The following is a 24,212-nucleotide window of genomic DNA, read 5'->3' on the forward strand; positions in this document are numbered from 1 at the left end:
CCAGTTGATTACAGTGTCCTAGCTGATGGGGTATGGGGGGTAGTATCTTATTTTTATCCTCATACTTTTCTATGTTTTCATAACAAACATACTCATTTTTACACAAGCATATAAAGTTATTTTTTAAAAGAAGGATTTTTCAGTTACTCTTAAGAACTGAAAGCCAGATTAGAGGCAGTTTTTGTGATGTAACCAGGCCCACGTGGTGGAGGCATTCGGTGTTATGGAAAGCACCAAGCTTTGGAGTCACAAAGCTAATTTAATCTCCAGATTTTCTAACTATATGTTATATGAGCTGGGAAAATCATTTAAATTTTAGGGATCTTCATATATGTAAGTGGAATATAATGGTCTCAAGAAAGATTGAGGTGAAGTTCAAATGGGATTATGTGGGTAAAAGCATTTAATCATTCAATCATTCACTGATCCACAAGTATTTAGTGGAACTTACTACATGCCAGGCCCCAGTCTAATTGCTAGAGACACATCAGAAAATAAAAGAGATCAATTCTCTGCCCACGAGGTGCTTATATCCTTATAGGGGGAGAAGACAATAAACAGACAATCAAATATACAATATGTCAGATGGTAAAAAGTACTTTGAGGAAATATTAAATAGGGGAAGGTAAAAAGGGAGTGCTGGGGACACGGTTGGTTTCTCCTCATCCAATTGACGCATCACCGATTGGTGTCACTTGTGGACACAGTTTGTATCTGTAAGGCTCTGTCTGGCTCCAGGGACTGGAGGGGGGATTAGTGGCCTTAGGAATGGGTACCTATTAGAAATCCTCATGGAGGTATGACGTACGTAGCTGGAAGTACAGTTTTGGAGTTCAGAGAAGTAGAAGCAAGAAATATAAATTTGAGGGTCATCAGCTTATAGTGGGATTTGTCGATGAGACCATCTGGAGTTAAGTGCTGATAAAGAGAAGAAATTCAAGAACAGACCCCAGCAGACTCCTACGGGGTCAGCGTTATAAGGAGGGATCAATAAGCTTCACCCCTCTTAAAACTCTCACCAAACACACACTCCTCTCCCGTTTTTAACCTGGTTAACATCTATTCATTCAGATCTCAGATCTCAGTTCATACATTACCTCCTTCATTTTAAAATGTATCCAGCACAGGGCTTCCCTGATGGTGCAGTGGTTGAGAGTCTGCCTGCCGATGCAGGGGACACGGGTTCGTGCCCCGGTCTGGGAAGATCCCACATGCCGCGGAGCAGCTGGGCCCGTGAGCCATGGCCGCTGAGCCTGCGTGTCCGGAGCCTGTGCTCTGCAATGGAAGAGGCCACGACAGTGAGAGGCCCGCGTACCGCAAAAAAAAAAAAAAAAAAAAAAAAAACATGTATCCAGCACATTGTACTGGGATTTAATGGTGAACAGTAAGTAAGATAAGTTAGTCTTGGCCTTCACTGAGTTTATCTTCTGCTGGAAGAGAAAGCTAGTAGACAATAAAGAAGTAAGTAAATAAATAAGGGCAAACTAAGTCAAATATTCTGATTGAAATAAACAAGAGATAAGACTGAGCATAGGAGGAGATGTGGGGATATATGTATATGTATAGCTGATTTACTTTGTTATAAAGCAGAAACTAACACACCATTGTAAAGCAATTATACTCCAATAAAGATGTTAAAAAATAAAAAAATTAAAAAAAAAAAGACTGAGCGTAACCAGGGGAGGCCTCTTTAGATGAGATATCCGGGGAAGGCCTCCATGTGTAGTTCACCATTGTGCTAATATCAGAAGTATAAGATGAGCTGAGAGAAGAACATTCCAGGCAAAGAATTGGAGGATCTGTCCCGAGGACTGACTTGCCTTACTCTCCACGCTCAGCCAGGTTCCTTTTGCCCTACACTCTCCTAACCCTTAAAACCCAAGTAGCTCTCAGAGTTCTTCCTGACTTGAATTGAGCTGGACTCTTGATTCATTTATAGGTCCAGTCAACTAATAATTTATTAAGCAGGCTTAAATTACATTGAGACTGTACTGCAGAATCTCAGAGTTACTGCTGGAGGATAGAAAGAAATTTTAAAACTAAGATTACTGAACGTGTGGGTTGGGACGTTTGATTCATTTGCCTAAACAAGGCTCTGCAGGGCTGGCTTCCCAAGATTTGAGTCAAGACCCTTGGAGGATGTCAGACAAGTGAGCTTTCTGCTCCAGCTTTCCCTGACTTCCAAGAGCCCCAGCTCTGTCCAAGACTTAAGGTATTAGGGGGTGTATTCATTTCCTATTGTAGGTAAAAAATTACCACAAATGTAGTGGCTTAAAACAACCCCAATTTGTTATCTTACAGTTCTGGAGATTAGAAGTCTGAAATGGGTCTCACTGGACTAAAAGCAAGGGTTGACAGGGCTGCATTCTTTTCTGAAGGCTCCCGGGGAGAATGTGTTTCCTAGGCTTTTGTAGTTTTTAGAGGCTGCTTGCATTCCTTGGCTCATGGCCTCTTCCTCCATCTTCAAAGCCAGCAACGGCCCACTGAGCCTTTCTCACGTCTCATCACTCTGACTCTGACCCTCCTGCCTTCCTCTTTCTCTTATAAGGACACTTGTGATTACACTGGGCCCACCTGGATAATCCCTCCATCTCAAGATTAGCTCATTAGCAACCTTAATTCCATCCGCAAACTTCATTCTCTCTTGCCACGTAACATAACATATTCATGGGTTCCAGGGATTAGGATGTGGACACCTTTGGGGGCCATTATTATACTTACCAGGAGGATACAGGACTCTCTGATCTGATTCAACTCCCACATATCCTCCAGCAAGCCCTCCCTGACCCCCCAAAGCTAGGTTAGGTGACCCTGCTCAATGGCCCATGTGGTTACATCCATCACTCTTCCCCTAGTGCTGTGCTTGTTCGCTAGTCTGTATCTTTAGGATGGTAGCTGCTTTTCTCACTCTTGGTTATCTGTCTCTTCACTGCAATGTAAGCACCACATGGTCAAAGATCTTTGTTGGTTTTATTCTATATCAAAAATAAGGATACAAGTAAAGCCTTTAGGTACATTCAATATATATATTGAATGAATGAATTGTATCTCCATCACCTAGCCGGGTCTCTAGCACAGAGTAGATGCTTAATGCTGCTGCTACTATTAATACTGCTAATAATATTTATTAAGCCCTTACTATGTGCCAGGCACCGTGCAAAAGGCCTTATGTATATTATCTTGTTTGAGTCACACAACTCATGAGGAAGGAGCTGTTTTTTCTCCATCCTATACAGAGGGAAACTGAGGTTATAGAAGTTAATTATTTGGCCCAAGATCAAATGGCCTAAGAGGGAGTTGAACTTGTATATCTGTGCATATGCTAAGTGGAATAAGCCAGATAGAAAAAGACAAATACTGTATGATCTCCCTTATATGTGGAATCTAAAACAGCCATACTCGTAGAAACAGAGTAGAATGGTAGTTGTCTGGGGCTGGGGAGTAGAGGAAATGAGATGTTGGGCAAAGGGTCCAAACTTCAAGCTGTACGATGAATAAGTTCTGGGAATCTAATGTACAGCATGGTGACTATAGTTTACAGGACTTTATTATATACTTGAAAGTTGCTAAGAGAGTAGATTGTAAATGTTCTCATCACACACACACACACACACACACACACACACACACACACACACAAGTACATGAGGTGATGGAAGTGTTAATTAACCCTAACGTGGTAATCATTTTGCAATGCATACATGTATTAAGTCATCACATTGTATACCTTAAATGTACCAGTGTTATATGTAAATTACATCTCAATGAAGCTATAAAAAATTTTTTTAAATAATATATCCCCCTGACACTCAAGTTCCTTCTACTTCTGGTTGCTTTGAGAGACATTGTATGCCCTCTGGCTTCAGGGCATATGCTCTGGTACTCTATGTGAAATTCCAGGGAAGGAGTGTCAATCTCAGCTCTGATGTACAGAGGGCATTCCCTGTTTACAACAACCCGAAGTTCATACAAGCAGGGAGGGTACATTCCCCTCCTAGAGAATGGGTGTCATCTGTTTAGCATGAGTGAGGTCACCATAAGAACTAAAGACACATTTACCAGAGAAATGGGAATTCTTCTGCAGAGGAACAGTTTGGGACTATCTAGGGACTACTAAGCCAAGCCTTCAATAGTGACAATAGATGTTGTCCTGTTGACAAAAATTCAATTAATTATCAAGTTACGAGGGGAAAAAGGGGGAATCTTATTCAAGCCAAACTGAAGATTGTAACCCAGGAAGCATATTCTGGTTTTTGGGGTTTTTTTTGGAATTTTTGAATTTTATTTTATTTATTTATTTTTTATACAGCAGGTTCTTATTAGTTATCTATTTCATACATATTAGTGTATATATGTCAATTCCAATCTCCCAGTTCATCCCACCACCCACCCCTTACCCCCTTGGTGTGCGTACGTTTGTTTTCTACATCTGTGTCTCTATTTCTGCCTTGCAAACTGGTTCATCTGTACCATTTTTCTATATTCCACATGTATGCGTTAATATACAATATTTGTTTTTCTCTTTCTGACTTACTTCACTCTGTATGACAATCTCTAGGTCCATCCACGTCTCTACAAATGACCCAATTTTGTTCCTTTTTATGGCTGAGCAATATTCCATTGTATATATGTACCACATCTTCTTTATTCATTCGTCTGTCAATGGACATTTAGGTTGCTTCCATGACCTGGCTGTTGTAAATAGTGCTGCAATGACAATTGGGGTGCATGTGTCTTTTTTTTTTTGAAGACTCTCTCTTGGTTCTTTCCAACAAGATGGGCAATGATTTATTTGAGATCACCAAAAATAACATCTTACAGAAAGGGAACTATAACATTACACAACCAAGTGTAGCTATAAAATCTCAAACATTCAGGCAATGGTTTATTTAGATCACCAAAAATAAGGTTTTATAGAAAAGGAACTGTAACAAGCAAATGTATAGCTGCAAATTTTCTTTTGCCATCAATATCAACTCCCTCTAAAATACTCTGGGACTACTCTTCAGTTTCCAAGCAAAACTAATGTTTTGTTGCTCAGCCTAATCACAGAATGAAAACGGCTTGCAAAACGATTTTGTTTAATGCTAACAAATAACTAAAAAAATGTGGTTCTTAGTAACAAGTAACTCCTGTCTACTGAAACAGCCCAACCTACACACACTTTCATGACCATTTCACTGTGAACACAGCTGCTCGTTTCCCGCCGTCACAGGTGACATGTACCATGGCAAGGGTCACATGTTGGAGGCCGTTCAGGCACCTAGGAAGTAATCCATAACAGAAATAACTACGGGAGGTAAGCAGCTCAAACAAATGGGCCCGCCACAGCCCCCCAAGGGGGGTATCGCATTCGCTCTGCCTGTATGGAAGGCCCACCAACTCCCTAGTTCTTTACTGGGGACCGAGAGCACAAAGCTAGATAGAGAAGCTGTTCTTCCAGAACCATCAAAACCTTAATAATCACCCTGGGGTTCTTCGTGCTGTAGTGCACCTCACAGGCAGCAACATAGGCAGACTGCGAAAAAGTCATCATGGTATTCTGCTAAAAACCTCAGAAAGATATCAAAGTGCTTCAGTAAAGCCTTCAGATTCTTCTCAGAAAAGGACATCTTTCCAAGGATTTCTGGAAGTTTCACGAACAATTGCAGCAAGTGTTGCGCCCCATAAATTTAAGAGGGTGGAGGTGGTCACCTGGGGGGTAACTGGTCAGGTACAAGTTTCCAGGAGAGGACCTCATTTATTTCATTAGTTCTTCTGCCTTCAAAGCCAGCAAACACCACACTCCCTTCCTTGCTAGGGGTCAGAGGAACAGGTGAGGATGATCGGCTATGAACAGGCGTCTTCTTTTCCAGGTGCAGAAACAGCTTGGGCGTGCTGGCAGACGTGTCCTGCTGCCGGCACTTGGGCTGAGGCGAGCCGCTGCTCTCAGACAGCCTGTCGCAATTGGCAGAGTGGCGTGTGGACCTCCTCAGAGACTGCAAGGCTTCCGGCTCGGCTTTGCACCTTTTGGGGGCGGCTGGCTCGCCTGTGGTTGGCTGACTCTTTGTGGGCTGTGGTGTGGATGGATTCAACAAAGGTGGGCTTGGAGAGAGATCCTCCGGGTTCCGATTAGCGTTTGTGGTACTTCCCTTAATTGGAAGAAAACATTTGGACGAAGTCACCTTTTTATACTGAACTTGTTCATATGGATAGAGCCAAACCAATGGGAGAGTGTAATCAAAGGTTATTCTTAATCCATCCACCATCTCCTTACAAAGGTCAACGTTCTTTTCTGCTGGGATATAATGCACACTCATGTTGGCGTGTGGCATAGCCTGATGGGGATGAGGCCTCTCCTTGGCTGAAAAGGCTGTATTGATAGCAAAATGCTTCACGTACGATTCCAAATTATGATGTTGGTCTGGCATGAAAGTTTCACTAACCGTTTCCTCCTGTTGATACAGTAACAATCGTCCTCAGGCTTCTTCTTCAGAACTTCAGGGATTTCTACAGCTATTGTTCTTTCTTCCATTTCCTTTTTTGTGTGCAGCTCTGGTTCTTCCTTCACGTCAGTCTTTTCTTCAATGTCACTTTCTTCACTTATTTCTTCATCCTTTTCTTCACTACTGTCATCAGAGGAACTACTTATTAAGTTTTCAACATTTTCATCTTTTTCTTCAGCAGGGAGGCTTTTTAAGACAGAGTCCACACCTGGCAACCTGCAGCGCTTCCTCTCTCTTCCTGTGCTTCTCAGACGAGCTACCGCTTTTCTTGCCAATTTACACTGTAATCTCCAATTTTCATCGGTGTCACGAAGGACATGATCTTCAGCTGCCCATCTATCCCAGCTTCTGTTCCAACTATTCAAATGGATCAGATATTCTGGGATCTTTCTGCCTTTTTCGTCTTTACCAACAATAACATCGACAATCTTGGCATCATCCAGCACTCGTGCCTTGGTGGGGTCAGGCTCGAAGCACAACACTTTCTCCTCTGAGTGGAATTTAAATTTCACGCCCTCTCTGGCCCTCATTTGCTCATCGTGGTGGAGGGCGAGGCTCTGGGGTGGGCGGAGCATGCGCCACATGTGTCTTTTTGAATTATGGTTTTCTCAGGGTATAGCCCAGGAGTGGAATTGCTGGGTCGTATGGTAGTTCTATTTTTAGTTTTTTAAGGAACCTCCATACTGTTCTCCATAGTGGCTGTATATTGATATATATAATATATATTATATATTATATATTATATATATATATATAACAGTGCAGGAGGGTTCTCTTTTCTCCACACCCTCTCCAGCATTTGTTGTTTGTAGATTTTCTGATGATGCCCATTCCGGGAAGCATATCCTTAGAAAGCTCTGAGAACCGTTCCACCTGTTAGGAGTCTAAGGCACAGTCACATACGTTTTCGAGACAAAGGATTTTACGTCAAAATGACATATTGATATTTTACATAAAGTTCACCAAGGATACATGGTCCACGTAAGCACGTACAAAGCGAGCAAGTCGCCACGACCCCCTACAGAGCTGGGAAAGAACACTATTCTTTTAAGAAGTTACATTGCTAGGAAAGAAATTGATCTTTACTGTAGAGCAGGCCCATCTTTGAGGAGCTCTGGTTAATGTGTAATGTGGATGCACACTGCACGTGAGGGAGGGAGGGAGGAGGTCCAAACAAACACACAGAGAAAATTTTATGTTTAGTTTTTTCTTGTCCTGCCTTAAAATATAAATTTTATTTCATCAGTCCTAGATCAAGGGCTTAATGTGTGACAGCATTAGTGATGTCCTTTCAGCTTTTTCTCTTGATGCCTGCCCTCACCACCTGGGGTGTCAGGATCTCATCAGAAAATTATGGGATTTTAGCAGTGGGTGCAAAATCCTGTGGTTTTTACTCTGTGGTACTGCTGATTTGGTACTGATCTTGGGCCAACTCTCTAGACCATCTGTGGGCCAGACTGGCCTGGCTATAGTTTGTTCACCCAGTATAACCAAGAGTTGATAGCTGTCTTTACTGACAGGTGAGAAAAGCATAGGATTTCCTTGGAAAAGTTTGCTGAAGTGCAGGAGGATGCAAGAGGAAAGGTCAATAGTGGGTCTATTCATTCATTCAACAAATGTGCCCCCATGCCAGACGGTGTGCTAGAGGCTGACGATCATCCTGGGGGGGCAGGAACAATGCATCAGCAGGGCTGCCCTCTATCCTAACACCTAACACCTAGCACAGTGGATAAGTGCATAACAGGCAAAGTCATAAGATTGGAGATACAAAGACTGATGGTAACAGCAATTGCAAGGGGACATGAGGAAGACCCAGGGTTTGGAGCTGAGTTAAGCTACCTGGGGAAAGAACATAAGCAAAAGCAGGAAAGCAGGTGATGAGGGCATGCTCGGAAGACAGTAGGCACTGCAGAGGGGCTGCACTGGAGTGAGGTCACAATTGGACCTGGTAGGAGTGACTTGAAAACCAGGCAGAAGCATGTGGATTTTACACTCTAGTGCATGAAATTCCACTGAAACTTTGTTTAAAAAAAAAAACTTTATTGGAGTATAATTTACATACCATAAAATTCATCCATTTTAAGTGTGCAATTCAGTGATTTCTAGTAAATTTACCAAGTTATGCAACCATCACCATCACCCAGTTTTAGAACATTCTCATCACTCCAGCAAGATCCCTCATGCCCATTTACAGTGAATCTCCTTTTCCACTCCCAGCCCTAGTAAGTCACTATTTTACTTTGTCTCTGTATGTTTACTTTTGCAGGACATTTCATATAAATGGAATCATACAGTAAGAGGGTTTTCTGTGTTGGCTCCTTTCAGTTAGCATGGTGTTTTTGAAGTCCATCCATGTTGTAGCATGTATTAGTATTTTATTCCTTTTTATTGCTGAATAATGTTCAATTGTATGGATATACCACATTTTATTTATCCATCAGTTGGTGGACACTTGGGTAGTTTCCACTTTTTGGCTACTACAAATAATGCTGCTATGAATATTCTTGTGTACAAGTCTTTGTTCTCTTGGGTAGGTACCCAGGAGTGGAATTGCTGTGTTGTATGGTAAATTCATAGTTAACTTTTGGGTGGCTGTACTTAATTATTTTTATTTATTTTTTAAAAGCACCTCTATTGACATATAATTTGTATACCATAAAATTCATCTGCTTCCCGTTTACAATTCAGTGAATTTTAGTGTATTTACAGAGTTGTACAGTCACCACAATCTAACTTTAGAACACTTCTATCACCCTAAGGAGACATCTTGTGCCCATTTGTAGTCACTCCGCATTTTCACTCCTAGCCCTAGCCAACCTCTAGTTTACTTTCTGTCTCTATATGTTTGTGTTTTCTAAACATCTCCTATGAATTGGATCATATAATATGTGATCTTTTGTGTCTCCTTTCACTGATCATAATATGTTTAAGGTTCATCCATCTTGTACAGTGTATCAGTACTTCACTCCTTTTCATTGTCAAATGATATTCCATTGCATGGATATGCCATATTTTGTTTATCCATTCATTAGTTAATGGATATTTAGATTGCTTCTACTTTTCTATTGTGGATAATACTGCTATGAACACTTACATACTAGTTTTTGTGTGGATATATGTTTTCATTTCTCTTGGGTAGATACCTAGGAAATTGCTGGATTGTATAGTAAGTATATATTTAAACTTCTAAGAAACTGCAAAACTGTTTTCCAAAGTGGCTGCACTATTTATATTCCCATTGGCAATATATGAGGTTTCTAGTTTCTCCCTATTCTTGACAACACTTGTTATTGTGTCTCTTTGATTACAGCCATTCTAGTGGGTGTGATGTGATATCTCATTGTGTTGTTTTTATGGTTTTTTTTTGTTTTTGTGGTACGCGGGCCTCTCACCGTTGTGGCCTCTCCCGTCGTGGAGCACAGGCTCCAGACGCTCAGGCCCAGCGGCCATGGCTCACGGGCCCAGCTGCTCCGCGGCATGTGAGATCTTCCCGGACCGGGGCACAAACCCGTGTCCCCTGCATCGGCAGGCGGACTGTCAACCACTGCGCCACCAGGGAAGCCCTCATTGTGGTTTTAAGTTGCATTTCCTTAATGACCAATAGTGTTGAACATCTTTAATGTGCTCATTAGTCATTCATATATCTACTTTAGTTGAATAAAATGTCTATTCAAATCTTTTCCCCACTTTTATGTTTTGTTTTGTTTTGTTTTTTTGCGGTACATGGGCCTCTCACTGCTGTGACCTCTCCTGTTCCAGAGCCCAGGCTCCGGACGCGCAGGCTCAGCGACCACGGCTCACAGGCCCAGCCGCTCTGCGGCATGTGGGATCCTCCCGGACCGGCGCACGAACCCGCGTCCCCTGCATCAGCAGGCGGACTCCCAACCACTGCGCCACCAGGTAAGCCCCCTTCCCCACTTTTAAATTGGGTTGTTTGTTTTATTACTGGGTTGTAAGAGTTCTTGATTTATTCTGGATATATTGTCAGATACATGATTGGCAACTGTTTTCTCCCAACCTGGGGCTCACCTCATTTTCTCGATGGTATCTGTTGAAGGTTTTTTGTTTTTTTTTGTTTTTTGTTTTTTTTTTTGTGGTACGCGGGCCTCTCACTGTTGTGGCCTCTCCAGTTGTGGAGCACAGGCTCTGGACGTGCAGGCCCAGCGGCCATGGCTCACGGGCCCAGCCGCTCCGCAGCATGTGGGATCTTCCTGGACCGGGGCACGAACCCATGTCCCCTGCATCAGCAGACGGACTCTCAACGACTGCGCCACCAGGGAAGCCCTGTTGAAGGTTTTTGAGGAGAAAAAGGACAAGACAGAGCTGTGCTTCAGAAAGATAGGATGTAGAAAGGATCAAAAGGACAGAGTGTTCTATTTTAATACCCTTTCCTATATTGTAATATAGGGAACAAGGACAGGCCAAGCTTCTCAAAATTCTCCGGGAATCAAAGGGTTATAAGCAGCTATTTATTGAAGCCTGTTTACAGTCCAGTTAATCAGTAAACCAGAATCAGTGAAACTACCCAATCTGAAGAAGTGCAAAAACCTTTCAAAAGGTTTTCATGGATTAGGAGAGGCAGAGAAATGGGGGAGGGGAGATGAGTGCCTATTCCAGAGCTACATAAATAACTTCTGGCTTTGGAGGGACAGTTCTGAACTTTCTTCCCAGGCACTGTCACACTGGTGTTTACTGGCGGGAAACTAGGAAAAGCTGGTTCTTGGCCCTTGGATTTTGACTGGTTACTGGGAGAAGCGGGGCCCATTTTAGTGGGTCTCTGAAAAAGCCCAGCAAGATGTCAGACCTGGTCTCAATTTTCCTCCAGCTCCTTCTCTTCAAGTTGGTTGCCCCGGTGACCTTTCGCCACCACCGCTATGATGACCTCGTGCGGACGCTGTACAAGGTGCACAATGAATGTCCCCATGTCACGCGGGTTTACAGCATTGGGCGCAGTGTGAAGGGAAGACACCTCTACGTGCTGGAATTCAGTGACTACCCTGGAATCCACGAGCCCTGTAAGCCCTGAGCATGTGTCTTAAAGTGTGTGTGGGCAGGACCCTTCCCTTACAAATCCAGTAATTGGGGTGGTTTCTGGGGAGGTCCCTGGACCCCTCAACCCATAAAGTATCACCACTTCCTCAGCCTGGACTAAGTATTTCCTTGCTTAGCCTACAAACTGGCCCTGCCTCTGGGGAGCTGCAACCCCAGTTCAGGCTCCAGTCTGCTCCTCCTTTTTGGGTTCTGTTTGCTCAAGACCTTAATGGTAAAAGGTGAATCTTTTTCCCTGCTCCCTCCCCATCCCCCCCCCCCCCCACCTTCCCTCCCATTACCCTTCTTTCTTCCTTGCTGTTACTATTCTGCCCTTCCCTATCCAATGCCTCTGGAGAAACAATTAGCCCTTCTAGTTCTGCCAGAGCTTAGGGATAGCTCTTTGGGGAATGACGGTGTACTCAGAGTATGGGATCCTGGAGAGAGTTTGAGGTTTGTGGTATTCATTTTATTCATTGCATTATTTGTTGTTAGTTTGTTTCTATTATAAAAGCCATCCATGTTTGGATTAAAGTAGAAATTAGATAAGGTAAAAACCTCACCCGTCATCCCACCACTCACGGATGACCATCGTTAACATATTGATGTATCTCCTTCTAAACTTTCTTCTATGCGTGTTTAAGCCACCTCCCCTTACCTACACGTCATTTTTTTTTTATAAATTTATTTATTTATTTTTGGCTGTGTTGGGTCTTCGTTTCTGTGCGAGGGCTTTCTCTAGTTGTGGTGAGCGGGGGCCACTCTTCATAGCGGTGCGCGGGCCTCTCACTGTCGCGGCCTCTCTTGTTGCGGAGCACAGGCTCCAGATGAGCAGGCTCAGTAGTTGTGGCTCATGGGCCTAGTTGCTCTGCGGCACGTGGGATCTTCCCAGACCAGGGCTCGAACCCGTGTCCCCTGCATTGACAGGCAGAGTCTCAACCACTGCGCCACCAGGGAAGCCCGTCATTTTTTTTAATAAAAATGGAATCATACTATATCTGCTTTTCTCATTTCATAGTTTTTGATGAATAGCATGTCTGTAAATATAGATCTACATTATCATTTTTGACTGCATAATATTCCATGGTTGCAAGGTTGTATTGAGCAGTTCATTTATTGATGGGCATTTAAGTTGTTTCTACTTTACTGCTTTACTTAACAGCAATTGTGACATTCAAGTACGTCAGTTCCTCCTTCAAACTGTCGACCTCAAGTCTCTTTTCCTCCCCACTTCCTCACCCTTCCCCCAGCCCAGATTCCATCACAGCCTGCCTAAATGATTGCACCAGGCTCCTGACGTTCTCCTAACGCCTAACAGCCACCATTCTCTAAACCTTCCATTTAAGACACAGACGCTAGATGCCCAAATACTGATATAATCCCCTCCCTCCCTTGCTTAAAAACCTTCAGTGGCAACCTCACACCCAGTGGATTCTGTCCATGACAGCTTCAAACTCTTAAGTGGCCAGTTCGGGGGGAAGGGAGAGAGGGGGGTGGGAGGCTGGCTCAAGGAAGGCTACGTGATTAGGCGACCATAAGGGCCTTGCTTTGAAAATGCACTTGCAGAGCAAACACCCTGCTTTTACTCAGGTCGTGTGTTCATTTGTGGAAGCTTGTGGGTGCTAATGGACATTGTAGGCTTAGCCCCTCACTCTACGCCCCTTTCTTGGTGCTCTGTCTACTTTCTAGCATTCAGTGCCTTTCTTGAAGCTTTTCATACTATTATACCTCACCGATCCCTCTTTTCTCTGATGCCCTATCAAAGGTGCATCCATTCATTCCTTAATTATTCCACAAGTATTACTGATGACCTACTCAATGTAAGCACTTTGGTAGACTCTGAATATAGCACAGAGTATAATACAAAGACTCTGCCCTCAGGGCCTTAATTCTAGCGAGGTAAGACTGGCAATAAATAGGTAACTAAATAAATATATATTATACCAGATGAAAATAAGTGCTATTGAGAAAAAGAAACCAGGAAGGAGAGATAGGGAGTTGTGGACAATTGTGGGTTGAGTGGGGGAGGGGTGTTGCTTTTTAGGAAAGCTTCTCCTTCGAGGTGATTTTTGAGTGCGTGACTGAGGTGCCACACTGGCTCTGGGGAGGAAAACACCGCACAGAGGCAAGAGCCGGAGCACGCTTGGCATGTGTGAGGAGCAGCGAGGAGGCCCCTGTGGCTCCGGGACAGTGAACCACAGGAAGGCAAGGTCAGAGCAGAGCTGTCGGGGATACTGGGCAGGAGGAGATCACGTGGGGCCTTGCAGGCCTCTGCAAAAATGTTGGCTTTTGCTCTGAGTGAAGCGAGAAGCCGTTGGAGGGTTTTAAGCAGAGGAGTGACATGATCTGACTAAAAATTTTAAAAGATCACTCAGAACAAGAGTCAGCAAACTAGAGCCTTGAGGGCCAACTACCTGTTTTGGTAAATAAAGTTTCACTGAAATACGGTCACACCCATTTGTTTTTGTGTCATCTATGTCTGCGTTCACTGGAAACGTTGAGTAGCTGCAGTGAAGACAATATAGCCCAGGAAGCCCAGAGGATTTACTATCTGGTCCTTTACAGGAAACATTTGCCAAACACTGACTCAGGAGAATAGACTTGTATGGTTGGGCAGATGCAAGGAGTTCAGGTAGGAGATTTATTGTAGTAATGCAGGCTTGCGATTGTGGGAGCTTCAACCAAAATGATGACAATGGTTGTTAGGAGAAGTGGTTGTATTGTATTCTGGATATACGGAAAGTAGAGACAAAAGAATTTTATATTGAATACCTCCTAAGAGCAAGGGACTATGGTAGGTTCTACAGGGCAGTGGTTCCCAAACTTACGGATTTCACACGCACACACAAATATATATATATATGGGAGATCAGAGGGGACTAAAATAGATTTTCCAAATTTTATTTTACTGAACAAGGATGTTGAAGAATACTACCTGCCATCTACTATCACCGTCCTTTCGTAAAATAAAGTATAACTTAACACCAAGAAAAGTAAGAAAGACGTGATAAGATTAAAGAAATATACTAAGATCAAAGAACGTACATTATTGAAAATCCACCACACAGTCCTTATGGGTTATAGACATTCCTTTGGGAAAGACTGCTGTAGCAGATAAATAACAATGGATTGTATCCTAAAGAAAGTTAAAAATGGCATACATTGCAAAGGCCAGGTCCAGTAAGGAAAATAGGACATGTGCAAAATTAGCCAAAACTCAGAGTAGAAAGTGGTATCATAAAAGGGAAGTTTAATAGCGAGTTCACTCCCAGCAAGGAGATTCCAAGATGACTTCACAGAGTAAGGAGCATTTGAGCCTAGATGGATGGTGAGGAGGGCATGGAAATATGAAGATGAAGAGACACAATCAGAAAAGGCATGAAGGCAAGAGAGTGCTGGATGGGGGCTTCCCTGGTGGTGCAGTGGTTAAGAATCTGCCTGCCAATGCAGGGGACAGGGGTTCGAGCCCTGGTCCAGGAAGATTCCACATGCTGTGGAGCAACCAAGCCCGTGCGCCACAACTACTGAGCCTGTGCTCTAGAGCCCATGAGCCACAACTACTGAGCCCGCGTGCCACAGCTACTGAAGTCTGCGCGCCTAGAGCCTGTGCTCCGCAACAAGAGAAGCCACCGCAATGAGAAGACCGCTCACTGCAAAGAAGAGTAGCCCCTGCTCGCCACAACTAGAGAAAGCCCGTGCACAGCAATGAAGACCCAACACAGCCAAAAATAAATAAATAAAATTAATTAATTAAAAAAAAAGAGTGCTGGGTGGAAGGGAAATCACTTGGCAAGGGCTTTTCTCCTTCCTTTTAAAACAGGGCAAGAATGATTTTTTTAAGTGGTTCTAGAGGCTCCTCTTTATGACCTCAGTTCTAACTTCAATTGAACAGTTAACATAGCCAAAGAAAAGACTAAGGAATGAGACATACATAGACTCCTTCCTACTCTGTGCCTCAAGACACAGCATTCTCAGATATGAAAGGGAGATTTTAACCTGAGTACCAAGAAAATTAAATTTTCAACTGGTGCAATTAGGAACTGTTATGCTGTAACCTGGAGGACTTTAGACCAGCAAATCTTGGAAAAGCACTATCCTTATCCTGAAAAGGTTTGTCTCTGAGAAGCATTAAGCTACCTCAGTGCCACCTGGGCTTTGACCTCCATTATTAATCTGCCAGGTGACCTCAGACAAGTTACTTAACCTCTTCCATACCCAGTACCCTCATCCTGAGGCTAATAATGCCTACTTTACAGGTTTTCTGTGAAGATTAGCAATGACATAAATGCCTAGTACACAGTAGGGTTTTAATCAGTAGTAGACATTATTATGCGTGGCATGAATTTTTGTAGCATTTGTAGTTGCAGTTTGTTCAAAGGGGGCACAGGGATTATTGGAAAAGACCTAACAGAAGCATGAGGTTTTCTTTTATTCATTACTGAAAAAGAAGGGAAACGTCCCTTTGCATGGTTAGGAATTAACTGCACTCGTAAGCTTTCCCCCATCTTCTTTATGTGTGTTTCTCTCACTTGCAGTGGAACCGGAAGTCAAGTATGTGGGGAACATGCACGGCAACGAGGTGCTGGGCCGCGAGCTGCTGCTGCAGCTGTCGGAGTTTCTGTGCGAGGAGTTCCGCAACAGGAACCAGCGCATCGTCCAGCTGGTGGAGGGCACGCGCATTCACATCCTGCCGTCCATGAACCCCGACGGCTACGAGGTGGCCGCCGCCGCCCAGGTACCGAGCCCCAGGGGGAGGCCCTGCAGAGAGCAGAGCCGTCTTAGGGAGTAAGGAAAAGCCGGGAGACCAGGTGTCCTCTCTGTCCCACTGTAAATACCACGGTGTGATAGAGGAAAAGCTGGAGAAATAGAATGAAGTGTGAAGACGGGTTCAGCACTGTAGCACCCTAGGCAATGAATGGGGGTTCTCTCTGAGTCTCAGTTCCCTCCCGTCCCCGCCTTTCCAGCTGAGTTCTCCATTTCATTGTGAGGATCAGTGAAGCAGTATCAGTGACAACATTTCATCAACTGGAAGGTACTGAACAGGTGTGAAGGGATATTGCAAGACGCCCCTCCTTCCCTGAACTTTTAGCTGCCAACCTTAAATCCTCTTCTTCCTCCCATACTACACTTACATTTGCATTTGGAGGGAAAAGAGAAAGAATGAGCTTTTCTCAGAATTGTGGGGTGGCAGGTTAGTCCTGTTACAGATTCTTCATACTTTATTCCATCTCTGTACGCCTTTTTTCCTCTGCTAGTATAGTACTCAGCCTTTGAATTCTTTATTTTAGAGTTACATTGTTCAGGGGACAAATTTAAAAAAGTATCTATGGGCTTTATTTCCTAACATAAATTCAGAATATTAGTGTGCCTAACTTTAAGTCAGTGATTCTTTCATGGCTGTGCATCAGAATTGTAGGTGAAGATTTTTGAGATACAGGTTCTCAGGTCCTCTCCCCACCCCAAATCTACTGAATTAGAATTTTCAGTGGGTGAGGGTAGGCATCTGCCTTACACAATGGATATGTTTCTTTAAAAGCTCTATTTAAACCTGGTTTGTTTGGGTTTGTTTTTTTTTTTTTTTGGAGGGGGGTGTAAATGAAAGATTTTTTTCCATTTAAAAATATGTTTATTGGGGGTAGTCTTAAAATGTTGTTTATGTTTAAGACTAGACTTCACTACTTTACTTTTTTTTAAATTTTGGTTTTATTGTGGTAAGAGCACCTAAGATGAGATCTACCCTCTTAACAAAATTTTAAGTGTACAATACACTATTGTTGATGATAGGCAAAAGGTTGTACAGCTGATCTCCAGAACTTATCTATCCTGTTCAACCAAAACTTTATACCCCTTCATTAGTAACTTCCCATTTCCCCCTCCTCCCAGCCCCTGGCAACGACCTTCCATGCTCCGATTCCATGAATCTGACCACTCTGTCCCATACAAGTGGAACCACTCAGCATCTCTCCTTGAATGGCCCATCCTGGTTTAAGCCTACTAGAGGACAGGGCTGAGGGGTGAGGAGAAGCAGGGAGGGTAATGGAGCCAAGATGTCGAGCCAAACACAAATTCGACCCTTGCCATCTTACAACCTCCTGCTGACATGACTCAACAGATGAAAAAAAAAAAAAAAACTTTGTTCCCCCCCCGCCCCCACTGGAAATCAGAGAGATGGACATGAATATGCCTTGAGACTTGAGTTTCCAAAAGAACAGGACAATTTGAGAGTGTTGTAGGGGTGAACCCAGCGTGGCCGCTTTCCTTCTAGTGGCCCTTCCCTGTATTGCAGTGGGGAGACTGGAGAAGCCCCTCAGACCTGCCCACATCTTTTGTGCAGTGAAGTGGGGGTGGGACGAGGTGGAGAAAACCCCTGCCAAATCCTAGAGCTGTGTCTCTGGGGAGCCAGTCACCTCTGCTCACCTGCTATGTACTTGTTCAAAGGGAGCAGATCTTTTTTTTTTTTTTTTTTGCGTTTTTTTTTTTTGCGGTACGCGGGCCTCTCACTGTTGTGGCCACTCCCAGTGCGGAGCACAGGCTCCGGACGTGCAGGCTCAGTGGCCATGGCTCACGGGCCCAGCCGCTCCGCGGCATGTGGGATCTTCCCGGACCGGGGCACGAACCCGTGTCCCCTGCATCGGCAGGCGGACTCTCAACCACTGCGCCACCAGGGAAGCCCAAAGGGAGCAGATCTTGAACCTGAACCCAAGAGAGGACCCATCGGGTTCTCAGATTCCCAGAGCTACGTGCCGTACCCAGAGGAAACCTGTCTGCATGGCTACACAGGGAAGACCTGCCTGGCCACCTAAATTTAAAGCCACCTGTAGGTAAGGTAGAATAACATGGCTCCACCTCCCAAAGATAGTCAAGTCCTAATCCCTGGAACCTATGAATATGTTATGTTACATGGCAAAGGGAATTAAGGTTACAGACAAAATTAAAGTTGTTAATCAAGTGACCTTAAAATACCCTGGATTATTTGGGTCGGCCTAGTGTAACCAATCACAAGGGTCCTTTAAATGTGGAAGAGGAAGGCAGAAGGTCACAGGCAGAGAGAGATTTGAAGATGTTCTAGGGAAACAGATTCCTCTAGAGACTTCAGAAGGAACACAGCCCTGCTGACACCTTTAGATCTCGTGAGACCCATTTCTATCTTCTGACGTCCAAAACTGTGAGATCATAAGTTTGTGCAAAGTTAAGCCCTAAGGTTGTGGCAATTTGTTACAGCAGTAATAGGAAGCTAATAACTGAACCCTGTTTATGGGAACTTCTGTTAAAGGAAGTCCTTACTGCCAGCTTAACTAATGACCCGGTGTGAATAGTAAGTCAGCTGATAGGTAAATCAACGTAACTGCTACTATGGACAGTTATGAGTTAACGCTGATATAAATCAGCAAGCAATGAAAACCCCTGGAAGCATAATGAAAATCATTATCTCTTAAAAGTGAAAAATCAAACTCCAAATAGAAAAATCATATAAATGTTTTCCACTGGAACAGAATTGATGTAGGAGACTTAAAAGAATGTCAAAAAATATGTTTTCAATGAGATCTAAGAATAAAACACGAGCACAATGCCACGATAATAGAGAAATCTGAGAACAATAAAGAGTTCTTAGAAAAACACGAGAGTAGTAGTACATTTGTGAGTTTTTAGCCTCCTAGTGTCCATGCATTCATCCTACTTCCAGTAATGGCCACCAATTCGGGCTCTCCCCTCTCAGTCCGCAGGGCTCCAGTAGACACTATTCTGCCTCTCCAATGCCAAACAAAACACCAAACAGAATTTCAGTTTTGCAAGAGCCTGTGAACTTATCTCTATTCTCCTGCTTTATATATTTTAATTATTTATGTAAATATATATCTCCCCATATATACCATGAATTCCTGGAAAGCTAGCATAATGTCTCATGATCTCTTTCCCTAGTGTCTTTCAGGGGACTTTGAATGGAGATAGACCTAAATAGATGTGGATTGATTAAATGGATGGATGAATGAATGAATACATGACCAAATAAAGGATGAAATGTGAAGTGTGAGCAGAGAGGTTAAGGGATCCACAAAGTTGATATCGCTCAGAAAAAAGATAATCAAGGATCCTAAGTAAAATAAATAAATAAATAAATGGGGGGATGGTTTCCACTTCGGAAAACAGTTTAGCAGTTTCTGAAAAAGTTAAATATGGACTTACTTTATGATCCAGCAGTTCTACTACTAGATATTAGAAATGAAAACATGTGTCCACACACAGACTTATACACAAATGTTTGCAGCAGCATTATCCACAATAGCCAAAAAGTGGAAGCAAACCAAATGTCCATGTACTACGTTTAATAGTATCCCCTCTGCCCCCTCCAATTCATGTCTACCTGGAACCTATGAATATGACCTTGTTTGGAAATAGGATCTTTGCATATGTAATCAAGTTAAAGTGAAGTCATACTGGATTAGGGGACCTAAGTCAAATATAACTGGTGTCCTTATAAGAAGAGAGCAATCTGTACTCAGAGACACAGACATACAGGGGAGAAGACTATGTGAAGATAGAAGTAGAAATTGGAGGGAGGCATCTACAAGCTAAGGGACGCCAAGGACTGTCAGCAACCACCAGAAGCTAGAAGAGTCAAAGAAGGATCCTCCTCTAAAGCCTTTAGAGAGCATGACCCTGCTTGATTTCAGACTTCTAGCCTCCAGAACTGTGAGAGAATACATTTCTGATGTTATAAGCCACCGAGTTTGTGGTAACTTGTTACAGCAATCCCAGGAAACCATACAGTCTATTAACTGGTGAATGGATAAACACAATGTGATAAATCCATATAATGGAATTATTCAGAAATAAAAGGGAATGAAGTCCTGAAGGAACCTCATGGTTCCTCATGGAGGAACCTCAAAAACATTTTGCCCAGTGAAAAAAGCCAAACATATAATATATGATCCCACTTACTGAAATGTCTAGAAAAGGCAAATCCATAGAGACAGAAAGTGATTCCCTAGGGGTGGAGTAAAAATGAGGAGTGACTGTACATGGGCATGAGGTTTCTTTTCAGGGGAATATAAGTATTCTTAGATTGTGGTAAAAGTTGCACAATTCTGTAAGCATACTAAAATTCTTTAAATTGTATGATTAAAATGGATGAATCTTGTGGTATGTAAGCTATATATATCAATAAAACCGTTTTTAAAAAATAGGGGTTCCCACCCTCCTACACTGTTGGTGGGAATGTAAACTGGTGCAGCCACTATGGAAAACAGTATGGAGGTTCCTTAAAAAACTAAAAATAGAGCCACCATATGATCCAGTGATCCCACTCCTGGGCATATATCTGGAAAAGATGAAGACTCTAATTTGAAAAGATACATGCACCCAAGTGTTCATAGCAGCACTATTTACAATAGCCAAGACATGGAAACAACCAAAGTGCCCATCAACAGACAATTGGTTTAAGAAGATGTGGTATAAATATCCAATGGAATATTACTCAGCCATAAAAAAGAATGAAATATTGCCATTTGCAGGAACATGGAGGGACCTAGAGATTGTCATACTAAGTGAAGTAAGTCAGACAGAGAAAGACAAATATTGTAAGTGATATCACTTATATGTGGAATCTAAAATAATATACAAATGAATCTTTATATAAAACAGAAACAGACTCAGACATAGAAGACAAACTTATAGTTACCAAAGGAGAAAGGGATGGGGGAGGGATAAATTAGGATTATGAGATTAACAGATACAAACTACTATACATAAAATAGATAAGCAACAGGATTTACTGTATAGCACGGGGAACTGTAGTCAATATCTTGTAATAACCTATAATGGAAAATAATCTGAAAAAAATACATATATAACTGAAAAAATTATACTTTCTCGCTGCACATACCTCTGTCATTCTGATTAAATAGACATAAACAATTTTTTTAAAATAGGGGTTCCCATTATCCTGAAACACCCTCCTTTTGTTAGAGCTTCTCCTGGGATCTCTACCTCCAGCATGTGGTTTATAGGGAAACTTGAACCACGCCACTGGGACTTTGGATGAGTTAAAGGAGAAAATGCTACATCGTTTGATAGATCGAGCTAATGTGTAAAAAGAAAACTATACAGTGTTCTTCAAATAGAGCATTCAGTCTGAAACCTTCATCTTTTATTTCTTCCTTTTCCCACTAGGACAGGGACATTTCTGGGTATCTGGTTGGCAGGAACAATGCAAACGGAGTGGACCTGAACCGCAACTTCCCTGATCTCAATACCTACATCTACTACAATGAGAAGAACGGAGGCCCCAACCACCACTTACCCCTTCCAGACAACTGGAAAAATCAGGTATAAGACAAACTTTGCAAGCAGAAGCAGGTAAATCAGCATCTGGAATTTCTTCCCTGAATCTTCACATCAACTAAATATGCAATAATAAAGCATCAACCCAATTCTGTGCTAGTCTGTCCAGAGCAATGCTAACTGTAACGTATGCCTCTTTGTATTTTTTCCCTCCCTGAGCATAGAGCCCTTCACTGAGCACATGATATTTGATGTTAGTGGTGAGAGTGGCAAAAGAGGTGAAAGTGGTATCATACCGCTGCACAGCACTTCAGAATTTTATAGAATTCTTTCTCAGCTAGCGTTTCAGTTGATCATTGTAACACTCTGGTAAATGCATCAAGCAGTGTTATCCACCCCCATTTTACAGATAACACTTATAGAAAAAATAATTTAAACTCACACAGCTAGTAATTGGTGGACTCAAGATTAAAACCCAGGTCTTCTGACTCCTCATCCAACATTCTTTCTACTGCACTATACTGTTGACAGAGAACTGTAGCATTCTAAAGAGAAATCTCTCTTGCATGTGATGAGCTGTACGCTTATCAACAATTAGTTAGAGAAAGAGGTTCAGGGAGTCTCACCCTTAGAAGAGAAGTTTTTCTTCTTCTCTTTCTGTATGACCCGTGACCACCTTACCATGTTCTCATTTCCCTTGCTTTCTCAATCAAAGGATCCCATCTGATGCTCCCAGACCTCTTGCCGCTTGGTAATGCGAATGGTTTCAGCCTGACGGTCATCCTGTTCCTGGGAATGACTCTTGTCATCCTTGGAACATCACCACCACCCTGTTCCTTACACTGTATGGGCTAGTTCTAAACATTCTGTGTGAGTATCTAAACTTAGAGACTGGGGAGAGAAAATTAAAGCAGGTGGAAGGCTTTATATTGGGAGTTTCTAGATGGAATCTTATCAGTTTTTTTCCCCTTGGAATTGAAGCAAAAGTCATGCCGACATGTTTAGATTTTGGATAGCAGCTATGCTCTTGGCTCAAGGAAATAATACATCAAAAATAACTTTGCACTCGTTGACATATCCAGCCAGAAGGATGTTCTGATTTATTAAACTTGTCTACATAAAATAAGGTAATTGAGCCAGTAACAGTTAAACTCCCACTGGCCCTCTGTCTGCATCTTAGAAGGAAAAAAGACAATGAGAAGTCCCTCTTGCTCTTGAGGGGCCAGGAACAGTGAGAGGCTGGCCTCCTTCTGATGGATGGAGGGTTAGGACATGGAGAAAGGACTGCTTTAAAGAATCTGAGTCCTGGTCACAGAGCTGGACCGGTGCCTTGGGGATTATATCCATTCTGATTGGATGAGACTCAACATTATGCATTCAGTCTCCCTTGGAATGGAAAAGATGGAGGCCTTCACAGCTGACCCTTGGTCCAGGACGAGCCGTTAACACATTAACACCACATAACCTCTAAGCACATCCATCCTGAGGGGAGGAAAAACAGTGAAGACTGTAAATTATTTACTTACAAGGCCAGTAGATTCAAGGCTTTCTTTAGAATACTGTCACTTGCTAGCAATATAATCTGCAATAGAAATCTGCAGTAGAATGGGTGGAATCTCACTACTTAGCCAAGACTGGCCCATATTACAGTATGTCTAACTCATGAAATTTGGGTATGACTACAGGAGAACATTCTACATGTCAACAACACAGCAGATGTGTTGGGGGAAGGAGGAGGTTGAAAACCATTGCTGTAAACCAACAATTTTCAGATATATTTACTAGAACCCTAAATTTCTGCAGAGGAGCTCCAGAAGCTACTGGAACAGTGGGTAAATTGGAGGACCCTTTTTTGTTGCCAGAGAGAGGCCAAACTGGGACTCTGCGCTCTCCAATTTATGTTACCCCTCTTCAAACTGCTCTTTTTCTCCCTCTCTCTCTCTTTTTTTTTTTTGATAGACTTCATTTTTGAGCAGTTTTAGGTTCACAGCAAAATTGAGTGGAAAGTACAGAATATTACCATATATTCCCTGCTTCCCATTATCAACATCTTCCACCAGAGGGGTACATTTATTACAAGGATGAACCTACATCGAGTTGTCATCATCACCCAAAAGTCCATAGTTTACATTAGGGTTCACTCTTCATGTTGTATATTCTGTGGGTTTTCACAAATGTATCATGTATCTACCATTTTGCATCATGCACAATAGTTTCACTGCTCTAGATGACCTCTTTTTAGCTATTGAATACTTGGTTTCCATATGAGATTTCATTTTAAACAAGTGTTCCATTCACTTAATTTGTTAAACTATCACACAAAAGATCAAAATTTCCCCATCTGCACTTCTCATATCTGGTAGGATTCTCTTTGCTTTATTCAGACATGCCATCCTCTCAGGCCACAACCCGACAAAC

The 24,212-nt window shown here is 42.7% G+C and overlaps 2 protein-coding genes across 4 annotated transcripts in view; one reads left to right on the forward strand and one right to left on the reverse strand.

Moving 5' to 3' along the window:
* CPN1 (carboxypeptidase N subunit 1) overlaps positions 1-24,212 on the forward strand; it is a 44,238-nt gene that overhangs the window by 3,938 nt on the left and 16,088 nt on the right. For 2 of the 3 annotated variants that reach the window (XM_079899316.1, XM_079899317.1), the window contains 3 exons: positions 11,311-11,500; positions 16,049-16,248; positions 21,684-21,839. In XM_079899316.1, coding sequence (XP_079755442.1) covers positions 16,078-16,248; positions 21,684-21,839 — 327 coding nt within the window. In that variant the 5' untranslated portion in view covers positions 11,311-11,500; positions 16,049-16,077. Of the gene's footprint in view, positions 1-11,228; positions 11,501-16,048; positions 16,249-21,683; positions 21,840-24,212 lie in introns of those variants that run through there. The other variant, XM_079899315.1, reaches the window with a different exon arrangement.
* LOC307174860 (MSL complex subunit 3-like) lies at positions 3,983-7,037 on the reverse strand. The gene is given in 2 exon segments (XM_079899318.1): positions 3,983-6,391; positions 6,394-7,037. Coding segments are annotated over 2 exon segments (1,323 nt in total). The 5' UTR covers positions 7,016-7,037; the 3' UTR covers positions 3,983-5,690.

Source organism: Stenella coeruleoalba (genome assembly GCF_951394435.1).
Source record: "Stenella coeruleoalba genome assembly, chromosome: 16".
Classification (NCBI taxonomy): domain Eukaryota; kingdom Metazoa; phylum Chordata; class Mammalia; order Artiodactyla; family Delphinidae; genus Stenella; species Stenella coeruleoalba.